Source organism: Eleginops maclovinus, chromosome 3 (genome assembly GCF_036324505.1).
Source record: "Eleginops maclovinus isolate JMC-PN-2008 ecotype Puerto Natales chromosome 3, JC_Emac_rtc_rv5, whole genome shotgun sequence".
Classification (NCBI taxonomy): domain Eukaryota; kingdom Metazoa; phylum Chordata; class Actinopteri; order Perciformes; family Eleginopidae; genus Eleginops; species Eleginops maclovinus.
The window spans coordinates 12935078-12958082 of record NC_086351.1 but is presented as its reverse complement, the minus strand read 5'-3'; the positions used below and the strand labels follow the sequence as shown (position 1 = coordinate 12958082).

General features: G+C 40.8%; 1 protein-coding gene across 2 annotated transcripts; it reads right to left on the bottom strand.

Annotated features, from left to right (window-relative positions):
* On the bottom strand, window positions 1-22992 carry chn2 (chimerin 2). 2 transcript variants are annotated; one of them, XM_063878991.1, is made up of 15 exons: window positions 22623-22992; window positions 22387-22535; window positions 21070-21347; window positions 14454-14492; window positions 12752-12807; window positions 11062-11093; window positions 10708-10821; window positions 10250-10520; window positions 5187-5270; window positions 4080-4164; window positions 2566-2739; window positions 2218-2295; window positions 1875-2012; window positions 1675-1780; window positions 1-1358 (listed from the first exon to the last, which is right to left on the bottom strand). In XM_063878991.1, the coding sequence occupies exons 3-15, from the start codon at window positions 21116-21118 to the stop codon at window positions 1187-1189; spliced, it is 1398 nt and encodes a 465-aa protein (XP_063735061.1). In that variant the 5' UTR covers window positions 21119-21347; window positions 22387-22535; window positions 22623-22992; the 3' UTR covers window positions 1-1186. The 2 variants fall into 2 exon arrangements, with proteins under 2 accessions (XP_063735061.1, XP_063735060.1); XM_063878990.1 differs by having other exon boundaries at window positions 22387-22992.
* Between the last annotated feature and the right edge of the window lie 13 nt (window positions 22993-23005).

Genomic DNA, 23005 nt, shown 5'->3' with positions numbered 1-23005 from the left:
TTGACATTTTTCAAACTGAAGTTGTCTTTCCTTTAATAAATCAACATTTGATAAATTACATTTATTTGTTGCAACCGTCACAAAAATACATTTTGATAAAATGGATTTGTAGAAAGGATTTACTTAATCAAATTTAACCAGCTGTGGAAGAAACATTCTCGGTACAGCTGTAGTATGAACGTTAACTTCGATGGCACATTGAAGTGAATGGAAACTACTGCTGCACTGAGTCATGTTACTGGCATACAAAAAGAAAGAACTGATGGGCCCAGATCATACTTTCACCTAAAAGTAAGAGTGTAAACAGACATTTTACAAAAACTGGCAAGCAACATGTGTGCAGAAGAGTTTTGCAATGATTCTGCGATAGGTAATTATGAAATCCACCTTTGGATTACTCACCATAACACCGAGTACATTGCAAATAAAAATGTAAATTTACAAACCGTCTGTCCTCTGATCCTTTTTATTTTTCTTATGGTCAGATCAGTATTTAGACATCAGTTCAACAAACATCATTCTCAACAGTATATATTATTGTGACAAAAGAACATGATGCAGAGTAAAAGACAAAAATAAACATCTATACAAAATAAATCTTTACAATTGATGCGAAAAAGTGCTTCATGAGCGCCCAATAGCCTCATATTTTGTTTCTTAGTACACGGTTTAAATATTGATCATGAATTGATCTCATTTTATCTACAATTCAAATTTGAACCAGCGTTCCCACTCAAATCACAATATGCACACTTGTGATGTGGTAACGTTAATTAGGCTGCTGCTGGGAGGCTTGGTTAAAAACAGCACCAGCAATGATTGACATATGCCTGGGGAAGATTTCACACAGTGCTGTCATCATGACTGAGTCTACACCAGGTAGTGACAGTCTTCAAATTAAAGATAGGAGGGAACAGCACTGTTGGAAGTTTAAAACACTGGATCTTTTCCTGATATAAAAATGATGGTCTTGGTAGGGTATGACAACCCAAAAGTTACAGTAACAAGACAAAGTCAACACTAAACCACTTTCAATAGAACAGTCATGCGAGAACAAAGCGTTTCAAGTTCAATTTGATTACAAAGTGTTCTGAAAGATCATTAGAACCAAGGTGGCTTGAATTTCCTCTTACACAGAATAAATAAATGTCTTTCGTTTCCGTTAAAGGCGTGCATGCCCCAGTCCTTAGAATAAGACATCTTCATGCTCAATCATAAGCTGCACCAGCAGTTTCTGTTGCCTCATGTCATTCAGGGTTATCAAGGCATTCTGCTCCGGCGGCTGCATAAGCGTTGGGCCATAGACAATCCCCAGGTTCTCAGAACTCATTAAATTGTCCTTTTCAAACTGTGTCACCCTGTTGAAAATGATAAATAGTTAAGGAGATTAGAATAAGGCAAAGTACAAAAAAAGGGACATGTGTACAATATTAGAACAATTATATCAATATTGCATAATTCCCTTATTTTTTCACAAACACCATGAAAGACTAATCTTAGTCCACCTCCCAATACTTTAATATACTTTAATACTTATGTTCTTTTTTGGGGGCGAACATGATTCCCACATTTTATTTTATTTTTCAAGCTGAATTCAGGATAAAGCAATACTTTTTAGTAGGAATGATTTATTGTTGGTTTAAGTCTTTGAAAGGGATTTGGATTTGAACTGACCTCTTGAGGTGAGCCATCAGGTAGCGTAGGGTCTCGTAGTGGGCTGGGGGAAGCTGCAGCAAACTCTCGTGAATGGCCTCCAGTCTGGATTCGGCATTTGGAATTTCTACATGACATTAGTAACATGATTAGTATCAGAGCGCTGCAGGGTACCAATAACAGTGATAGCATGGAATAGCCCAGAGTGGAGAAGCTCTTACTTGCAGCTTGAATAAATTTGGAGTACAAGTCAAACGTGATGACTGGAATGGGAAGATCTCTTAAGTAGAGCTTCAAAGCACCAGCAATGATGTTGATGTCTGCATAGGCACTGGCACTGATGTCAGCCTTATCACCCTCTGTTGATGAGAAAAATGTAATGAGTAACATGTCATTTTACATTTGGATACAATTATAAGTAAAGGCTTCTCCGTGTAGTTCACAAAATAACTTGTTGTGCCGTACTGCAGCTCGAACAAGCTCCTCATTTAAAAATATGAACCTGTGAACTAAAACCTCAGAGACCGTCAAGATCCTGGGGCAAATAAAAAGATGTCAACAAACCTCGGTCAAAGGCGAGCCTCACTTCCTCTACGTGCTCTGAGAAGCCAGACACTCGGTAGAGACCCTCCGAATTCATACCTGCAAGAGACAATTGGGAAGCTTGTCTCAGTCTTTTAGGTGATGTCTTTCTCTAATCACCCCCCCGTAGCCCATTCTGTGCCGTAGGCAGAGAAAAAAATGAACTGGAGGATGCATGCAACTTTTCTAACAAAACAAAAGATTATATTTATATTTCTGAATACGTCAATCTTGTAGTTAGGCATGTACTAATCAAAATGTATGATCAGCATTCCTTTTTCTGAAGTGATTGATGAGTTAAAATGTCATGACTGATTTACTGCTTTTTACCTCTCAGCTCAATCTCCCGAATGCACATGTCCACCACCATGGGTCGGGTGGTGTTATGAGCTTTGACCAGTGTGGTGAGGTCACAGCTGAACACTTTCTTTATCCTGCGCAGGTCCGGCTGGCAGTCGCTGGGAACCAGTTTGGAGCATTGTTTGTGTACATTCAGTCCGCAATCTAGAGGAGCAAGACGGCAATACAAAGAGAGAGGGGGAGAGGAAGGGATTAGCCTCAGACTGATGATAACACAACCATCACAGCGGGCTTAAGACAGCAGTTTGAAAAGGTTTCCCAGAGTCAGTGATGATAAACTACACTGTCAGACAGCACAGCTGCTGCTAAGCTGTCTCCAGCCGATCAGCCAAAGGTAGACAACAGAGAACATGATGGCAGCATGGGCGGGGGTTCTTTGAGCTAGTTTAGCCACATCAAGTGTGCTGGACAGCTGTAAAGAAGAGTGTGTGTGAGAAGTACATCTGCACCACTTGGAATGAAGGTTTTGAAGTAGCAATATTTGTCAGACTGAAATCGTTCATCACAAAGACGTTTTTACCGCCTGAGTGATGTTAACGCTTGGCTTCTGATTGGGCTTTTGCTTTCAGTCAGTGGTTGCAGAGAGTGTAGCAGGAGATAAGGCAAAAAATAAAGGCTAGATGGAGTGAGAGAGGACAAAGAATTCTCTCCATTTTCTCATAGCACATGAGGCGTCTGATGATACCAGTGTTTGCCTCTGGCTTATCAGCGGAGCAAAACAACAAACACTCCGTTTAGGAAAAAAACCACAGAGTACACTGCTGTGCACATCGGTTTCATGACTGTCTTTGCAGCGGACTCATCTTGTGACCATGGATGCTTTGAAAACTGAACTCTCATACGCAATCAATCACTTAGATCTGCTGCTATATTTGGTCCAAAATTACACAACATTTGACCTGTGTTTGACCAGCATTATATCAATTTTACAAACAGTATGTTTATAGAGAAACACAACTTACAATCAGATAGAAGACATCAGCTTTAGATGGCTTTTCTTTGCACATTAACCAGCTACAAGGGAATTATAAAATAGCATATAAAAACATCTAATTGCTTTAGAGATGTGGTCTCTGTTGTTGCCTTCAGTGGGTACGTTTATTTAAACTGGCCTTTGTGTTGCCTCTGCTGTCTGATGTTTGCAACTGCCAAATGCTGCTTCTGTTTTTCTTTATAATTTCTGATCTTGTCTGAGGTTCTACGCTAAATACATTGTAATGGATTACTCTCGTGGTATGACTGGGATCAATCAATGTTGTGGGGCGGTTAATCACTGACAGGAGGATCTCAACATTTTCGTCACAGCTTTATAGCCAGAGAATAACCATAACAGGAATACAATGGGATCCATGATTGAAAAAGGGGAAAAATACTTTTTTCAAACAGCTTTTTTAGCAACTGAAACATCCATGACAAGACAGAGTTTTCTACAGTTCACACACTACTTGGTACATGAAACGCTGATGTTGGAAGTGAATAGTTACCTGAGCAGCGGACACCCTGGGCGATGAGGCCCCACATGAAGTTGGCGCAGTATTCGCACCAGTGCGGCCCTCGAAAGGTGTGTACCTGGGGTTTAGAGTAGACATGGTCATTCATCACACAAACAAACATCACACATTGCCATTCATTGCCATGTCCAGTCTAAACGGGATAGACTCCCTCTTGATGTAATGGACAGAGATTACTTTGTGATACCAAGCTACAGTGGATGGGACCCCTCGCCAAATGAGAGAATTTGTATATACAAGGCAGATTAAAGGATTTACTATAATGTGTCTGGCATCTGCTACTGGGCAATCGGATATATGCAGGCAGGCAGTGAGACAAGCCTGCAAGTCAAAATAACAGATGTACACCGACTGTGAAAAGTCGAGATAAGATGGCGAATAGGAGACACACCTGTGGTGTGCACATGCACGCACACACACACCTTCATTGGTACTTTAATAGGTAGTAGTCGACTGCTGAGTGAAGAGGGCATATGGCAGGTGGCGAGTGGATGGTTTTTGTTCTTTTCCAAAGGGGAGTATACAAAAAGCTTTGGGGGCCATTATATTCTGCCTGTTAGCTGTAACCCAAGATACAATTGCAAGAATGTTGGGGCGCCCAGAGGAAGAGTATCCCTAACTTCTCCTTTGTATATTTAAAGAACCATAACTCTTTACAATGTACTATCCACTTACACTCCGAAAGAGAGCAGAGGACACGGCCATATCAATCAACTCTATAAGAGCTTTTTACAAACTCAGGAGCCTAAAACAAAAACAGATCTATGAAAGCTTTAGGATCAATGCTAATCAATGTGCTCTGCTAATGGCTTGCCACAGTATCCATTAATTCCCCTCAGTGCATATGGGTGTCAGCTGTATGTGCTTTCGTCAAACAGCAACACACATTATGGTCTATGACGGGACAATCGAAAAATCTGAGGCATCTGTAAATGCATCACTCTTAGGGATTACTTAACCACTTGTGAAAACTGGGTGAGCTAATTAAAAATGCTTTATTTTTTAAATGTTTTTGTTTATTAGTAGGAATAAAATTAAGTTGTCAGCAGCCATTGAACTTTTGATCAAAAACCTACTCACCTTGAAGTTGTGTATCTTCTCATAGGAGCACTGTTTCTCCGGCGTATCTTTCAAGGCACTCCGTTGCACCAGAGGTGAGGAGATCTGTGGACAGGAGGCCAACAGTTTAATAGGCTTCCACAGAAGGGTTCCCTTGCTCCCCAGTTTGACTCCCAGAGCCAAAGCCAACAGCTGCTGACGCTTCCTATCTTGTCTTTTAGCCTTGTGTGAAATCAGCTCCCCTCCTCTGTTGTCTTCAGCATCCATGTTCAACTGATCTGGTTCCCACAGACTCTCCATCTCCTCTGGGAAAAGATGTGGTGGCAGGACGTTGGTGCTGTGCAGCAGACGCTGCCGGCAGCAGCTCAGCGCAGGCGAGGCAGCCACACTCCACTCTTCTCTGACCCAGGAGGGAGACTGTTGACAGCTAGCACAGGGTTGACTCTGCATCTGGTCTGAATGCAGCAGCAAGCAAGAAGAGCTCGGTGAAAGGGATTGGTAGTGGGCGGCCTGAGGGTAGGAGTGTGCCTCACACAATGGCCCTCTTTCACACACCCAGAAAGGAAAGAGAGAGAGAAAGAGAGAGCAAGAGAGAGAGAAAGAGCGAACAGGGTAGCTGATAGGGAGGGGCCAGAAGGTTGAGCGTGAGGGCGCTGGGTGCTGTCAGGACCGCTTCACACAGCTATACAGCTCTGTAGGGCAGGATCAATAGTGTAGACGCCCTCTTTATATCACAGAGTACACTCCCATTAGTATGCTGCCCTCCGGACACACTCCACTTCACTTAACTGGAGATAATACTCAACTGCCAGCAGCTCTGAGGCAGCACTGGGTCTCATAAACGGGTCAGTCGACTGCTCAAAGACTAAGCAAAGATTCCCTGGACTGCAGAGCCCAGGCTGTCCTCATAATTCAAACAGATCTCGACCTCCAGCTATGTCAGTCAGTTGGTGGAATTCCCCACACTGCCATCCAGACTGGATCTTCCAGACACTCGTGGCTGCCGACTACTCCCGCCAATCACAATCATTCTCTTAGAGAACCAGCAGAGCCAGACCATCAACTGGGATTGGGGGGGATTACTGCCATAATCCTTACACAAGGAATAATCCTGCAGTGCCCAAATCCAAGTAAAATCCCACAGCAGGCTCATTTGCCGGTCGGCAATCATGTAGTATTTTGGCAGTGGGGGGCTGATGCTGTGTTCATGCTGAATTTGTCCCTATTAGCTCTGCTTGTAAACAACCAGTAAACTGCAACAGAAGGCTTTTGGCTTTTCTAATTAATCAAGAAGCCCTGAATGTGCAAAATGCTTACAGCAGAGCAAACTACATGTCAAATAACAAGCATCTGCCAGACATGGAGTCAAACAGCTATTTTACAGATCAACTAAGCCTAAACATAGAAAAGATATCACGAAAAAAAACAAACAAGGACAAAACCGAGTTATCACACAATGAGGAGAGGTCATAAAACATTGGATGTTTGAGGATAAAGAGCTACAGAAAAAGTTGAGTGGTGAAGACCCAAAGGGCAACTGCAAAGCTGAGATAAAATGAAAGGATTGGCAGCTTTCAGAGACAGCAGCAAAGTAAAAAAAAAATTGCTTAGGGCCTTTTGTGTGACATCTAGTTCTTTTTGTCTCTGGCGTCTGGGGCAACAGTTAACTGGCTGATGGTTTGCGAGAGTGACAGGACAGGTGAAGATATCTGTTATTGTGGTGGACATTCCTTAAGAGTCCTACACATACCATACCATACAATGCGTCTCTACAGCTAAGTCTGAGGGGGCAGACAAGGAATAGACCACTCTGAGATATTTTAGCCTTGCAAAGTTAGAGGGAGGGAGGGTGAGGGTTGAGCTCTTTGTCTGCAGGCAGATGGCTTCTTGTCTCTTAAAGAAGAGCTTGAAGAAAAGGACACAAAAGGTGGTCACACAACAAGCCCTGCTTTATTTTCACTGGCTTGGCTCTTTTATTCCTGCAGGGCATTGTGAGAGCACAGCTGAGCGGACTCTGTTGTGACAGAGTACTTGGAATTATGGGAAAGAGGCACAGTGGGCACTGACACAGTGCGACAACAGGATACAACTACCCACATCTCAAACAAAACAGCCCTAAGAACATCTCTGACAAAAAGAAAATAGACATACTGTGAAGGGTAAAGCAGTCAAAGATATAGGCTATTGTTCAAAAAGTGAAGAAATTGGCACTTTTGGCTCAACTGGGAACACTGGAAATTGATTTTTTGTTTTTCTGTATGTGACTGAAAAAAAAGGTTAAACTGTGGTGTGTTCAACTGAAACACATACTTCTTTTTGCGCTTTTTTTTTACCATAACTCCTGAGAGAGAACAGGTTATTATCCATAAAAAAAACCAACATGACAATTTATTTTGGAAACCTTTTCAGGGTAGGCGAGCAGACAAGAGAGCCCCAGTGAGATTAAACCAGAGTGGGGAGTATCAGGAGAAAAACAGGCAGTTTCTGGCCACTGAGGAAAGTCCTTCACATGCAAAGAGGTGATTCAAGAGGATGATCTAAAGGGTGAGTCAAGTACCCCCCCTCACCTTCAGGGAGCATTTTAATTACACAAGAATTTGCAGTCACGGCAATATGGTGGTATCAACCTGACGCAGAGTAAATAAATGCTAATGCTGACTATACAGTGGAGCTACTGTGGCTGTGAAGCCTCAGGGCGTGGCTGTGTAATTGGTAAACATGAAGTTCAAAAAAGCTACCACAGATTTGAGCCGTCAGGCTGGGTCCCTGCTTCTTGGACATGTAATATTGGAGAGGACAGAAAGGGTTTTTCTCCTATGACTGGCCGGTCGTTTTCAAACGCTAATTAACAAAGCGTCATCACAGCTATCACTGACCCAGATCCTCATGTGTAAATCTTGGCAAGAGGAATATGAAGTCAGTTTTACACAAGCGCCAACATAGCTGACAGTGTGACATTTAGACAGAGAGGTGCTCCAGATTTACTAGCAAAGTGAAGGTTAATTGGAGGCGGCAGTCAACAAAATTTCAAACATTATAGCTGCAAATCAAACAGAGTGCAACAGTTCTGGACACTGTTCAATAAAGCACTGTGTTAAGCAAGCATAGTTTAGTCTGTATGTCTGGGGGGGGGGGGGGGGGGCAAGGGCTTTCTCAAAGTTGGTTTAGGCATGTGCAGCACTAAGCTCATTTGAAGCGACAATAAATCAATGGATGCTGACTGACTGATGGCCATAGGCATTAATGGTTCATGTTTCAAGTGACAGAGGTCCGCAGTGGACGCTCCTGCTGACAGGGCTGCCATGTGTCTGTCACTGACACACAGGCTGACATTTGGGAGACAAACAATCCCCGAAGCAAAACATTTGGTCTTCAAACTGAGGGACACATTGCACGACACGCTCTGATTTCATCTGACTCCAGTTTTTATCCTATTTGAGGTTCTGCCATCTTTGTATTTTTATGTGGCGAATTTATTGCTGTTTTTTTATATTATGTTTTATGTGTTCAATAGATTAATATATCAGTATTATTATTACAGTTCATCAAATCTCTGGAGAAGAAAATATAAGTGTTGGTTCTCAAAAAAAGGCTGGATGCTAATCTCAGTGCCATGATCAGACAACCAAGGATGATGGAAACTAGTTAAGATTGCCCCCTTGTGGAAGGATTGTTAGGATTTGTCTCCGCCATAAACCAGACATTCCTCGGTGATAAATCATTCACTGACTTTAATCCGACAACAGCTCATGAGTGAATACAATGTGCAATTTGTCCCGCCCGTGATCATTGTGTCTGATATGCATGGCAGGCAGAGCAAAGTCCCAGTCCCCTCGGTCATCATTACCTTTTAGAGGAAGCAACCAAGCATGGTAGCAGTGAACACACCCAAGGGCCACAGGGATACTGTACGTCTCAGTCAAAGGACAAAGTGTCCTCTCTCAGTGAAACTCTCATGCTACACGAAATGTACTGAAAACGTGCAGCGGCGTGGAAGTAGATTGAAATCATGGTATAATACAGTGTCACTGGACTGAGGGCTATCTATCAGAGAGTCTACAGCTGCTTAGATGACTAAGAGATGTTTCCACTTGAGATGTTGTGGTAAAAACACAAATAAATAAAATACTGCTTATATTGACTATAACGACTGTAGGTATTCAATGTCTTTGAACAGTGGAATTAATATAATTTGAGATTTTGCAAATCAAACCCACTTACATTCAAGAATTAATGGATAACAAACTTTAAGTCAGAAATAATGAGTAAGCTCTTTGGAGCGTTGTTTTGGCAAGGATGATGGAGATAGAGCTGGAGATAAAACTTCTATCTTTGAGTCCATTGATTGTTTTTCTTCTGTTGATTGATTCCCTATTTATTTCTAAAATGTCAGATATAAGGAGAAAAGGCCCATCACAAGGTTCAATTAAACACAACTTCAAATTGCGTGACTTGTCAAATCAACAGGACAACACTCAAAAGGTATTAACGCAATAGGTTGACATTTTGCGAAACACGCTTATTTGCTTTCATGTTTGACAATTAAATCAATCCTACTCTCATTCAGCTTGACTGCTAACCCAACAGTGACACTGAAACCCAGGAAGTTACTGATCCCAGTCAAGTAATAGTTTGGCACCTAACCTTTTAACCATTTCTTGGTAATTAACAAATGAAATAACATGTTTGTTAGTGATTCCTAAAGGTGCCAGTATCTGTATTTGTTAGCTTTGGACAGAAACAGGCTAGTTGTTTGCATTGGTTTCTAATTAATGCTAACATGAGTATTGACTGACACATCAAACTCTTCAAAATTCAAACATTTTAGTATTTCAGAAAGATAAATAGATTCACAATAATCTATTTATCAAAATTATTAACTTATCCTCCAACCTTTTTAGAATTTCATTGGCTTTTAGTTTTTTCTAGATGAAGGAAAGATCCATCAAACAATAGCATCTGTGAAGCAGTGATTTTCCCAATGATACTTCAACCACGTAGAGGCTTACGCTTGGTACCTTCCACACGGCCTCTCTTACAGCTCCCACAGTGCACACATAAGAACATCTAGTAATAAAACTAACCCTTTCATCTCTTTGGAAGGTGACCCTGCGTGGCTCTGTACGTCCACGGCTCAGCCTGTGCACCATCTTGTCCTTGAGCAACGAGGTGTAACCAAGATGTTCATAGATGGGGTTAGTGGTCATCTTGGCGATGTACTCTGCCGCCTTGGTCTCGATGTAGAGAGTGATGAGGGCGTCTGTCACAAGGTCATGAACAGACTCGAACCTCTTCTCCCCGACAAAGTGCTTCCCGTCATAGAAAAGTCTGTAGTTGAGGGTCTGGTGCCCAAATCTGAATCGAGACACATGAAGACAGAGGGAGTAAAGCTCAGCAGATGTGGAACCGTTAAGTGTGGATGAATGAAAATGAACCGGAAAATGAGTGGAGACTGAGCACGACTGCGCTGATGATAGGGCCGACCTTTCAGCGGTTTCTGTGCTGAATACTGATGCTGATTCTGTACTGACGGTGTTGGTACCTTAAGGCCAAGGTGTGTGTCCCTGGCTGTCTTTGGCTCTCCCTGATGAGGTACGGTCCCTCTGCTCCCACCAGAAGCTCATCTGCATATTCTCGAGAGATCATACCATGAAACCTGTAGAAGAAAATACAGTACTTCTAAATATGCCTCCAATGTGACCTGATCCTAAAATACACAGATTTACAATTTGGATGTTCCCCTCAGGCTCTTACCAAAGCAAAGAGACACACATGCACACAAAATACACATCCACCCACTTGAACCTAAACCACATCTGATGCAGAGCAGCAACGCTAAATAAAACCATTGTGTGCAAACAAAGGCATAAAAAGAAGAGCAGAAAGTCACACTCACTCTCTGCCGTAGTATTTGGGTCTGCTCTCCATCTGTAAAGCAGAACAAGACATATTGGCTGGAGCAATATGATATAAAAAGCTCAATAAAATGGCTATGTGAATTGTTCTTACAGCCTGTGTGAAAGATAAAGGACTCCACACCACAGGGTAGATTATCCATCTGTGCCCCCGCGTCTATTCGCAGCTACCAAACCATAAAGCCAAATCACAGAGTGTGGAGATGAATTAGAGGCATTGCAAGAAAACAGCCGGTGAGAGATGGCCAGATGCAAAGATTTAATATTTAGTGTGTTACTGTGTTGCCCCAGTATGTGCGTGTGGTGTGGGCATCACCAATCAAAAGAAACGGCTGAAAACTATTTGTCATTTTCTACATTTTAAAAACATTTTCAGACACTCCTTTCATTCCCTTTAACTGATGATAGTTCAAATCTCTTTTAAAACTGACAGTCATGATCATAATGGATTTGGTATAGGTTAAATTTAATTTAGTCCTTGGTCTTTACGGGTAGCCACAATCTCGCAGAGCCAGCCCACAACTTTCGCTTTGCTCATCATAGCATGGCAAGACTCAAAATAGGATGAGACATGCCTCATTTCTGGTGGGCTGTACAATAGAAGCTTGACAGTTCTCCCAGTGAGGGCTGCAGGAACAAGAAGAGTAACTTGTCTCTCAGCTTTATTCACAAATCTGAAGCAATAAAGTCTATGCTGTCTAATTAAAGTGTTCCTGTTCTGTGCACTATAGTCACTGCAAATTTTCCCAATGAAAATTAGTTCCAAAGTGTACTTTTAGCTTTACTTCAGCTGTTAGTTATACAAGTTGATATCATCCAAAGTTAGTCTTATCAGAACAAAAATCCCCTGTTTATGAAAAGCTTGTGAACCTATTCTCTTCCATCTTAGCACATGACTGCAGTTCTGTCCTGCATTCAAAAGAGACCAAATTAAAAGGTATACAAGTCACAGTGAAACAAAAGCTTCTTGTTATATATATACATATACACACTGTGATTCATTGTAATTGTTACTAGCTTTCGGAAACATGTAACATTTCTGTTTTAAGGGGGGAAATGTGAAAATATTAACATGTGTATTTTGTTTGGCAGATATTGTCAAATACGTTCATAATATTATCAGGGTTGTGATCTTAAAGGGTTAAAAGGATGTTTCATCTTGCCTATGGGGCAAAGAATAAACCATCAAGTTGGAGCATTGTAATATTTTCTAATTCTAGTACAGCAGCACACAGTTTAAATAGCGAGTCCCGAGGTGTGGGAGTTACAAGAAGCAGCAAGTCAGTCTCCATAGCTGACTGATCGGTCTTGCTTCCAGCTGCCAGACTCAATCACTTCTTAGTGAATGTTTCCAGGCTAAAACCTGACACTGAAAACTTAGTTTGCAACTGTATAGTTTGGTAGAGGTTACTTGTCAAATGGCATTTTCATATGAAGTATAAACATAGATTTGTGTTATTATTAGTACATCATTGTCATTAATAATAAAATACCAAACAACTGATGTTTACAGCTTCTCGGTTGGGAGGTATTACAGGTTTCCTATTTTGACTAAAGGAGACTCTGGTTTGAAATTTTATCCATTTATTTATAAAAAAAAACAACAACAAATGCCAATCACTTCAGCCCTATACAGTAGCCTATTGTATAGAGCTTCACAGATGTACTGACCTCCTGAGGACATGTGATCCTCTTTGGTCTTGGGGCTTCCTGCTGTAGCTGGTACACTGTTAGAGAAGAACAGGGATGGTAATTAAAGCCCTCTGAGTGACGTACACAGCTCAATGCAAGTTGTAATTACATACATTCTGTAGATTTGTAACCAAAAATAACAACCGCTACACACACATAAGTAGGAAACTAAATGGTGCAGTGCAGCTGCCAGACGATGGACACTCCTGGACATCAAACACATCAGCAGCCTTTAGTCTAGCAAAGGTCACAAGAAACAACAGGAGCCATCAGCTTATAAAGACTAATGAGTCAGTGGTTTACATGGTCATAAATCTGCAAACCATTTGTGTAAATTAAGATCTTTTGTTCACTTACCTAATGTGCACAATTCTGCTGAACCCAAATATGTACACTTCTAAATACACACATGCTGCAGATCTAAGCTTCTTTGTATAAGATGAACTTAAAAGATTGGGAGAACTTGAAATAAAGTCTGAATCAAAGTGAAAATGGAATTAAGGGATTTGTGCCAGTCTGAGTAATCACCTCGGCAGCTTCACAGAATTAATACATTACAATTAGTGATCCAAAAGTGAGAGAAGCCAAGGCGCTGCTGCCGTTTTCCCGAACAGGATGTCTGTTTGGATAGAAATATTACATTGACTGAATAATCAGTAGCTAAATGTAGTTCTTTCCCTTGCACTACATTTTTCTTTCTTAAATGTAGAGAAGCTGCGACTCAATTCTATCTGACAAGCTGCCAAATCTAATGGCCTTTTCTATATTAACAGTCTTGACTGCGCTATACTTTAATGCACTCACCCCTAAATGGACTTTTAGCAGTCTATCAGTTTGTAATATGTTGAGGACGGCTGAAGAGTGAAACCATATCCTATGTGTTACAACTAGTACGACAGCAGAGTAACATTTCTGAGTCAGGTTTAGCTAAGTGTTCAGAGGAGCAGATTCTCCATGCAGGGGAAGGAGGACTCCTGACTGTGAAGGTTCATGTTTGTCAGGCTGACTTAAGCCAACCAGCAAGAACTGGACATCATCCATTCCTGTGACACACTGAGCTCTAAAAATACGTCAGCTGAGGACCAGAGGAGTCAAGACAAGATAGGAGGATTCAGAAATACAGCATTGGTGGAGAAAATATGGGGAAGGGACATCATAACACAGGAGAGAAAGATTTAAAATGTACTTGGTTAAAATATAATCACTAAGAACAGGCAGTTCCAAACTGAAATGATGTGTGCTTTGTTTTAACAAAGGCCACATATTCTGATTCCTAATCCATTTCCTCCCACATTGCAAAAAACATTGTATAATGAGGTGGTGATCTGTTTTCAGCTAAGCCTCTTTGCAGGTAGAAAGTCATATTTTTACCCCAGTGATGGTAACCCAATTTACTCAGGGATCAAGAATCCGCTGCTTTGCATTTGTGAATGTGTTGTGTGGGCGTGTGTGTTTGATTGTGTGCCTTTGATGCATGTGTTGTGTGTATAGCCTTTTGAAAGCTGCAGCATATATAATTGTACTACAAAGCCCAATTCCAGCAATTATTGAAAAATGTCTCAGTTTTTTATAAATCCAAAATAAATATGCTGTTATTTACAGAAATGCACTAAAGGTCAAAGTCAGGTCAATTCCATCAAAACATTGCATACCGGGATATAGAATAAATGACATTACTCACAGTAGGACTTCCATATGGGCGGTTGGTAGTCCTCAGGGTCTGTAAAACACAAAAATAAAAGAAGGATTCTGTTATTAACTCGCAGTGGTATTAACAGACTGTGCCCTGTTTTCTCTCATTAAAATCTCCATTACTATCCCTGTCCCAGTGGACTGACTGAGAGCCCTTCGCCATGGTCAGGTCAACGTTGTTTATCTCTCTGTTACAATCATGCATCTGGAATCACACCGTGCAGCTGCCTCCTGAGATGCAACATTGAAAACACTTCAAGGACAATCAATACAGATGTCCGGGTATTTCGCTTAACATCTTGTTGGCACACACCTGATCCATATTTCCAGCATGGTCCCAAAAGCACGGTGTGTACAAACACACCAATCAAAATGTATGTAAGTAAATACAATTTAGATCTCTTAACTCACGGTAAGACTTTCCTCTAAGAAACACACTGGTTGATTTATGATAATGTGAACACAGTGCTGATGATGTGATGGTGCTGTAACATTAGCTTGAAAAGAGTAAATGGTCTGTAGCAACTGATAATTTACTGCAGTACCCGGCGGCTAAAGTAATGACTTGCAATAAATATTGTCACTAAACGAGTCAAAAAAGTGGCCACATTTGTCATCGTACTACACTGCCAGGAAGCTATTGAAACACGTGGACCTCATTATGACATGAATAGCACAGCATATTTTACTCATAATACATCAATAATGTTGACAAAACTTTAACCATATCTCTCCACCACAGCAACTTCATATCGTAAAAGAGATCAACAGATATGGACAAAAGCTACGGAAAACAATATAAAACTGCTCTTTTTTTATATGAAGATACTGTTCCGTAGGTCAATTGTAAACCTTCATGATAAAATAATGGTGTGGCAAATGAATTATGTGAAAAGGGACCAAAAATTTACACATCTAGGCAAAAAAAAAAAAATCAGGTGCAAGGTGGAAATAATATCTTAAATGCGGAGTACAAAGATCTTCACACTGTTACGCTCCAAGTGAATCGTTTATTTATCTATTCAAGGCAGTGCTTGACCTACAAGAGCCTAACAAGGTGACTGTATTATGTAACAAATAAAGCTATAATTACACATAATGATTTTTTTTTATTATTTAAAAGGTTTTGACCCGTTGGCACAAATATGTAGTTGTATATGCAAATGTTACTGCATGTTAAAACAGTGAGAACATCACACAGCATCAAACATAGCGGCCTATCACAAAGACAGATAGCACCAGCTGCCAAATGCACAAAATAGCAGACAAATACTTCATCTGCCTTTCAGATGTTAAGTGTAATACCTCTCATTAAACTCCCAGCGCCACTGCTGAATGACCCAAATGACTGTGTGAATAATGAATCATGTTGGCCTGGAAGATACATGTTGCTCATTTCAAACATTCCTTTGCAGTCATCCACAGATCGGTGCCACACCTCTCTGGCCAGAAGGAGCAAATAAAACACACCTGAGAGGGTGAAACCAGTGAGCACTTGTTGGATGTGAGTATTGACGTGCAGTAAGCAAAATTGTGGAACTTCCTCATATAAGTAATATCACTGTCTGAATCTTATAACCATTTCTCCCAAAGTATATGTTTATTATGATGCTATATTATATACAACTGTTTAACTGGCAGCACCGAAAGAGCAGCAATCAGAGTATGTCAGCATCATTGCTTCTTACCACAACAGCGCTGTGTCTTTGGAAAGAGCTAGATTAATTACACACAGTAAAGATAAGATAGGTGCATATGATCAAATGATGGATAATTCTGGACATTATGAAAAAGCAGCTTTACTGATAAGTGGAGGTTTTGATTGTCATCGTTGTTACCAAAGCTCTTCACAGACCATCTTCCTTCAATACAAATAAACAGGCTTCAGGCTCAGTTTGCTGAAGTGTGGCCAAGCTGCCTCAGAAAATGTATTGTCCCAATGCTATGTCACTGTGTATTGCACTGGCAACAGTCTGAGAGATTTATTCGACTGCGGCTTGTTAAAAGGATGTGATTTCATTTGGTAGGCTGCCAAATAGTTGCTTTTCAATCTGATTCTTTTAAATGACAAATGGCATTTCAGTCTGGAGTATGGCTCAGGAAGCTCTTAATGGTCGATTCTGATGCAAACACCGGCACTCACAAACACACACAGGCAAACACATTAGCTACAGTGTTCATACCCACTTGCAACCAAGCATAGACACACATACACACACACAGACAGAAAATAACATCAAGAAGAATTTCTAAGCAGCTCAGAGTTGTGCAGTGTCTGATGATCAGGGAGAATTTAAAATGCTCGAGCAGCCAAAGGGTTTTTCCCTCCAAAAAACAGCTTTTAATCGTGTTGTCCTCTATTACTCTCCAGTCAGAGGCGTTCAATAAAATAATTACCGGCAGGTGTTTGCTTAGGTGACAAAGAGAATAGGTGACGAAGCTCACCTTAGAGGTTTATCCCCTGAGATAATGTCTGACGCCTGTGCACATGCTCCCGAAAAAAATATGAAACGTCAGCACATAAAACAGTTTCTTGTGTCTATTAATAAGCTATGTATCCTGCTTAAGCCCTACTATTAGATACAACAAAAAGAACAAAATAGAGAGTTTAACTGATAATTGTGGAATGTAAATGGCTGGTAATGTAATGACGTCCCTTTTTGGTGGTTTTATATGAATATGCTGCATGGTGAATAGGCTAATAATATGTAAATAGGTAATAAGTAGCTGATCATGTTTCCCAACGACACAAAATATAGATATCAGTGGTTGTTGTATAGTGCAACAATACATTGAATGTCCAGAGAAAGACATCCGTAAAGATGCAAATATTACTATTGCATTAAAACTACCTATTGTATTTCATGCTAATATTTAATTGCCTTTCATAACTTTTACAAAGTTGATTGTGACAGATAGACCAATTTCAATGGAGCAGTAATGTCCTGTAAGTGTGCAAATTGCATAAATAAATAAATGAATAAATACAATCTAATGTAACAGTGTTGCACAATAAGAAAGGGCTTTTTGAGTATGATGATTTTTTCCTTCCAAAAACTAAAACACTGAATCACCAGGATATATTGGACATCATATCTGTTAACACTACAAATGTTTGATGGACGTCAGTGAAGAAAAGGCTCTCCTCCCTTTACTGGTTATTCATTCATACTAGATGTGACTTCAAGGACCATCTGCAGACGCATAAAATACGAGATGCGCAGCTGTCACTGTGCAATGTTTTCTATGCTGTCTAATTGCAAGATACTGGCAACACATCTATCCTAGCAACTAAAAAGGTTGAAAACAAATCACAGACATCCTTTGAAAAAAAAAAGGACTCTTTTCACTCAGCTGAGTACACACTCTTCAAAAGAAAACGATAGATCAGGTTATTCTGCGGATTTCCAGTTCAATGTCCAATGTTTTTATGCACCAGCTCATTTCTGCAGGGGTTGGGGTCTGAAGGTGGATGAGTTTGTTTTGGTGGACCCTCAATCTTATCTCATTTTAAGCTATGAGAGTATTGAGCAATAACAACGTCCTTTGTGATCCCTATCTCTTTTGGTGACTCTGATCCTCGGGGTCATTTTCATCATGACCTTGATTAAGCAATGATGAAGTTAGAATTGCTGCACTGCATCGCACAAACACACATTTTAACACAGCATTTACAGTGTTTCCTTCCTCTGCTCAACTAAAACTAAACAAGCCTCTCGGACGTGGCTTGCCTAAACAATGGACTACCTGGAACATTTAGATGACTCTAAACAGATTCATGTTCGGGAAGTAATGAGCACCTACTCGTTTTTCTTAATTAAAAAATGTATTTACCCTTTTAAAAAGGAGACATTCTTAAGCACTCAGATACAGATACATACAGGCCCTCGCATAAAAGCACCTGCGCGCACAAACACACACACTATGGTGTCAGTGGGATGAAGCAGAGCTGCAGCAGGGAGACCATCTGCGGATTACACTAGTCCAAAACAGACATTTCAACACTGCCTTAGTGCTGAGCAGATAACATGTGACAGGTATGAGGGTGCCTCTGTCAGACATGTTTGTGGGAAACCGGGCTAGACTCCATTGGGGAAACTGTTGGTTTTTTTCCATTAAGAAGAATAACATGAAAGTTAAGATGAGCTAAAAGCACAATTTAGTAATCTGCCACAGAGTGTGTACATGTAATTAATACAGGCTTGGCTACTGGGATATGTTGAACTACAATTGAAACACTCAAGGGACAAACATTCCCCTTGCTGATGCTGTAAAAAAACGCAGATCATTTGAGTCATACAGCATACATGACACCAATCCAGTCCGATGTGATTTACACTGGTAAAGACAAGAATTGAATGTGGTGGAAAGATTTCGAGGTGAAGTGCAGCCTTTGCCAGACATATGTGCAGGATCGTGTTGAGCAGACAGCCTCTCTGTAATGCATGGCTGTAATTCTGCCTCTCTGACCAATGTTGTCATTTAAGGCTGAAGGCATACTTTTATGCTCTATCCTCCAATTTATTTTCAAAGCTGTATTTCCTGGAGCCGTCTGGCAAATGGTGTGCTGCTGGTACAGTACATGCTTCAATGCCCTCCCGTGCCAAGAATGTGTAGGAATCTCCTGAGCTAGACGAATTTCCACTAAATATCTTTTCCAGGCAAAAGATTGCAAAATACATGTTGCAATCCTGTTGCAATCCTTCCAGTTTGTCTGTCATCTTATTAAAACTGGCTTAAAATGTTCAGGGTACATACATCATTATTTACATTGTGTGCATATAATGCAGACTAAACATTAAAACATGGTTTGAGTCCATACATACCATTGTTCCTTCATTAAATAATTAGCACAAAGTGCAGAAATAAATCAATGTCTGCGCCCATAACATAATTACAATTGCCAATATCATAAATCAATACTCAGCACAAAAAGCTGCCATCACGGAGACAAGTTAAATTACCTTATTTTAGCACTCATCTCCAAACCGCCTCCAAACAAAATGACCTTATAATCAGAAGCAGCTGAAATAACTTCACCAAAAGCACTTGGTTTGCAGCCAGAACAGACAACCCTAATATTGAGTAGAAATTGAGCTGGGATTCATTTTTGCGTCAAATGCCTCACAGACAAGATTATTCAAATGTTGTGTCTGACTTCCAAAGGGCTGCGTATGAAAATAATAATACCCTTGTGAGAACCACTCCATCCCTGGCAGCAGCGCAGCTTGTAACCTCTGATAATTATATTGAAAGCCCAAAAGTAATGACAACCCTCCAATGCCACAGAGAGAAAAGAGTTTCCTCTTAAAGCAGCAGTGGTCAAACAGTAAATCCTTGGCTTTCTGAAATGCACACATGAGATAATGCTCTGTGAAGCATGTGGTTGCCACAGGGTATATCAGCTTGGAAACAACTGTCGGTCCCTCCCATTGGGCAGTACCTAGGGAAATGTGACGCTGCTGTGTGGTGGGGTTGGGATGCATAGAGAGGGAAAAAGTAAAACCAACATTATTTAAACTATACAATGTCCTAACCCTGTAATAAATCCTACAGCTTTGCCGTGCAATATTCACATAAAAAGTAACCCCACACATTTACTAGACTCCTTTTGGTAAAATGCAAAGTATAGGTGGAACTATAGACTGTATATGATGGAAAACAGCAAATATAAAAGAAAATGCTGAGCTTGGTATCATAAACAACCTCTCCCTCCCATAGTCACACACTCATGCCCCTGGATGTTGGCGGGGCTTCCACATCAAACAGTGCTCTGATAGTGGAGTTTGTACTTTATACCCTGGCAAACATGAGCAATGCGCTTTATCAACACAGAATGGGATACACACTGAGACAAGTGATTTCATTCTAGGTTTGTTTAAACAGCTGCTAACCCTCTTTCTGTGAAAATTCCCCCCTGAAATTACATTTTTACAAATTTGCAATAGGTGAGACTCACTGAGCTACATCTCATTATATGCAATGAAGATTTGATTGGAGTTCTCTGCATACTGTGACAGTATGAACTGTAATATCTCACTGGAGCATAGCATATTAGGATTTTTTTGTACAATGTCAGAAAATGTACTAGCCTGGTGCTGCGTTTTGGAAAATGGTAGCCTATATAGGCCAACAATATTCCGACAGCAGACGAATTATAAATCAAAAAGGGAATTATGGAGATGATTGGAAATCTAATGATAACATCAAAACCCAACGTTGTAATGTACTGCATCTCAATGCCTCACATGAACGGTGTCCTCCTGTCTCACTAATGTTTCCACTGAACCCAGATATAACAGACCAGGATGTTCAATCGTTAATCCTAAATCACAGCAGTCACTGGAAACTTCTTTAATAATAGGCTGCGTTTGTTTATTGTATACCAAACATAAAATACAGATATGTCACATGCCTATTTTAGGAGTGGCTTCGTAACGGATTATTTTAAAAAGTTTGATACAAGACGAATAAAAGCATACATTTCAAAAGACACAGACAAGCAATAATTAAACCTGTAAAGGAATGTCATATCCTTATTATTATCATATATTACGGGAAAAGCCCCATTGTGCAGTTTGAGTGTGGGTTGTGTGAACTCTTACCGGAGGACACGGATGAACCTGAGAGGCTTGAGTTACTGGATGCTGCCATCCCAGCCCGTTTCTCGGCTCGGTTATTCCCGTTTGGCCAAGGTGCGCTCACAGCAGCTCGTCCCTGGCTGTGCCTCCATTTCAGTCACGTCCCAATGTGCTTCACCTTTCACGGATCTCACCCGGTGACTATTTCATGTCTCGTCTCGCCCGGAACCCACCATCCGTCCGTCTGAATGCGCCGAACCTTCCCCTCGGCTGGCCGTCTGAATCTGCATTCACTGAAGGTGCTGCCGCCACGGATAAAAATAGTCAGACACGCCACAGCAATATTCTCCGTGGATCAGTTTCTACAGAGCATTTCCACGCAGCTGACAGACAAAATGTGTAGGTCTAGAGCTGTGCCATGCAGAAATCAGCTATGGGTTCCATGTGCCACTTTAAGGATTGTGATAAACACACTACACTGCAGCGTAGACGCGCCTTCTTAAAGTGAAAGTTTGGAGAAGGGTTGCCAGATTTAAGCAAGCACTGCCAAAATAAGCCCAAAACTACAGACTTCCGCTCTGTTTGCAGGATCCACTACAGACTGTTTGACTTGAAACCACACTGTTTTATGAGAGTCATGCAAGTGTCCAACTGAATGAACCAATTTTTACACCTATAATAATATTTTGATCAGATGTCATGTTCCTATAGAGTCTGAATGAATATCATGAATGCCTTTTGCGCCATCTGGTGGAGATGTTTTCCCCACCACTTATGGGATCAGTCACAGACCATGACAGATACAAGTAAAAGATAATTTTATTTGAATCCTGTGTGAGATTTACCACATATTTTAAAGAGAGGGTTTGAAACCTGAGTGATTTGATGAATTTCCACCTTCCTTCTTCTTTAGCTGGATTTTCATGTAATGAGGAACAATTTGGGTTTATGGCTGTTGTTTTAATGTTGGTATAGAGCCCAACAGGTGACTGGTTTGATCCGTAGATTGTCTAAAGAACTGTTCATTCTATGGTGTGATAACTAGAGTGACAACATTTGTGAAAAAACAGCGCTCCCTTCTTTGTCATTACCACTGCTGATCTGCAGATGTCCAATTGCTAACAGGTTAAGGTTGTGTGGTTTTAGTGGACAGCTTCCAGGTCAGACTATTTGCAACCAAACTTATGTAAAGTAACTATAGGTTACCAAAAGAGAAAATTACCATGCATTCAGCAAACATACCTTTCTTCAGCTTCAGCTAAATTGCTAAGATGAAAGACTAAATATGTGAACTCAAATACACAGCAGCAGACAAGTGTGCTGTAATCACAGTTCCCTCACCTGTTCACATGAGCTGTCACATCACAGTCCACAATGTTCCTTCCAGATGTAGGTAGCTTTTTCATTCTCATGGTTAACTGCATTTTAGGACAGAGGTGTCTGTGAACACCAACATTGGCTTTTTTGGAGTCGTTCTGCCCCGTTGTTGCCTGCATATTGAAAATCAAAGGATTTACCACACTAAAAACACAGTTTGAGTTAGTCTTTTTCTGATGAAAACCTATCTGCATGCTGACCTAAGCCTGGCGAATCGTCTGCTTCAGTGTCTGTTTTAGTGCACTGTCTCATGTTAATGGGACAGACCACAGTCATCGATAATGATATTGGTAACACCTGTGCTTATCCTACTTTGACAAGTGCAGTCAAGAAACAACGACCTGTTAACACTTCAAAAATAGCCTTAACCACATCCAGCAAACAAGTAACATTATTATCTAGTATTTGTTTTGCTCCTTAAATATAACCTTTCGTTACACCATTAAAAAAGTTTCACCCACCAATATACATTCAAAAATATAAAACTTTAAGCACCCAGCTAACAATTTAAGCAACTTAGCTGAGACGCCGGAAGTGTCCTGCAAGACCGAGGCGAGGGCTAAGAAGCCGGTAGACACAACAA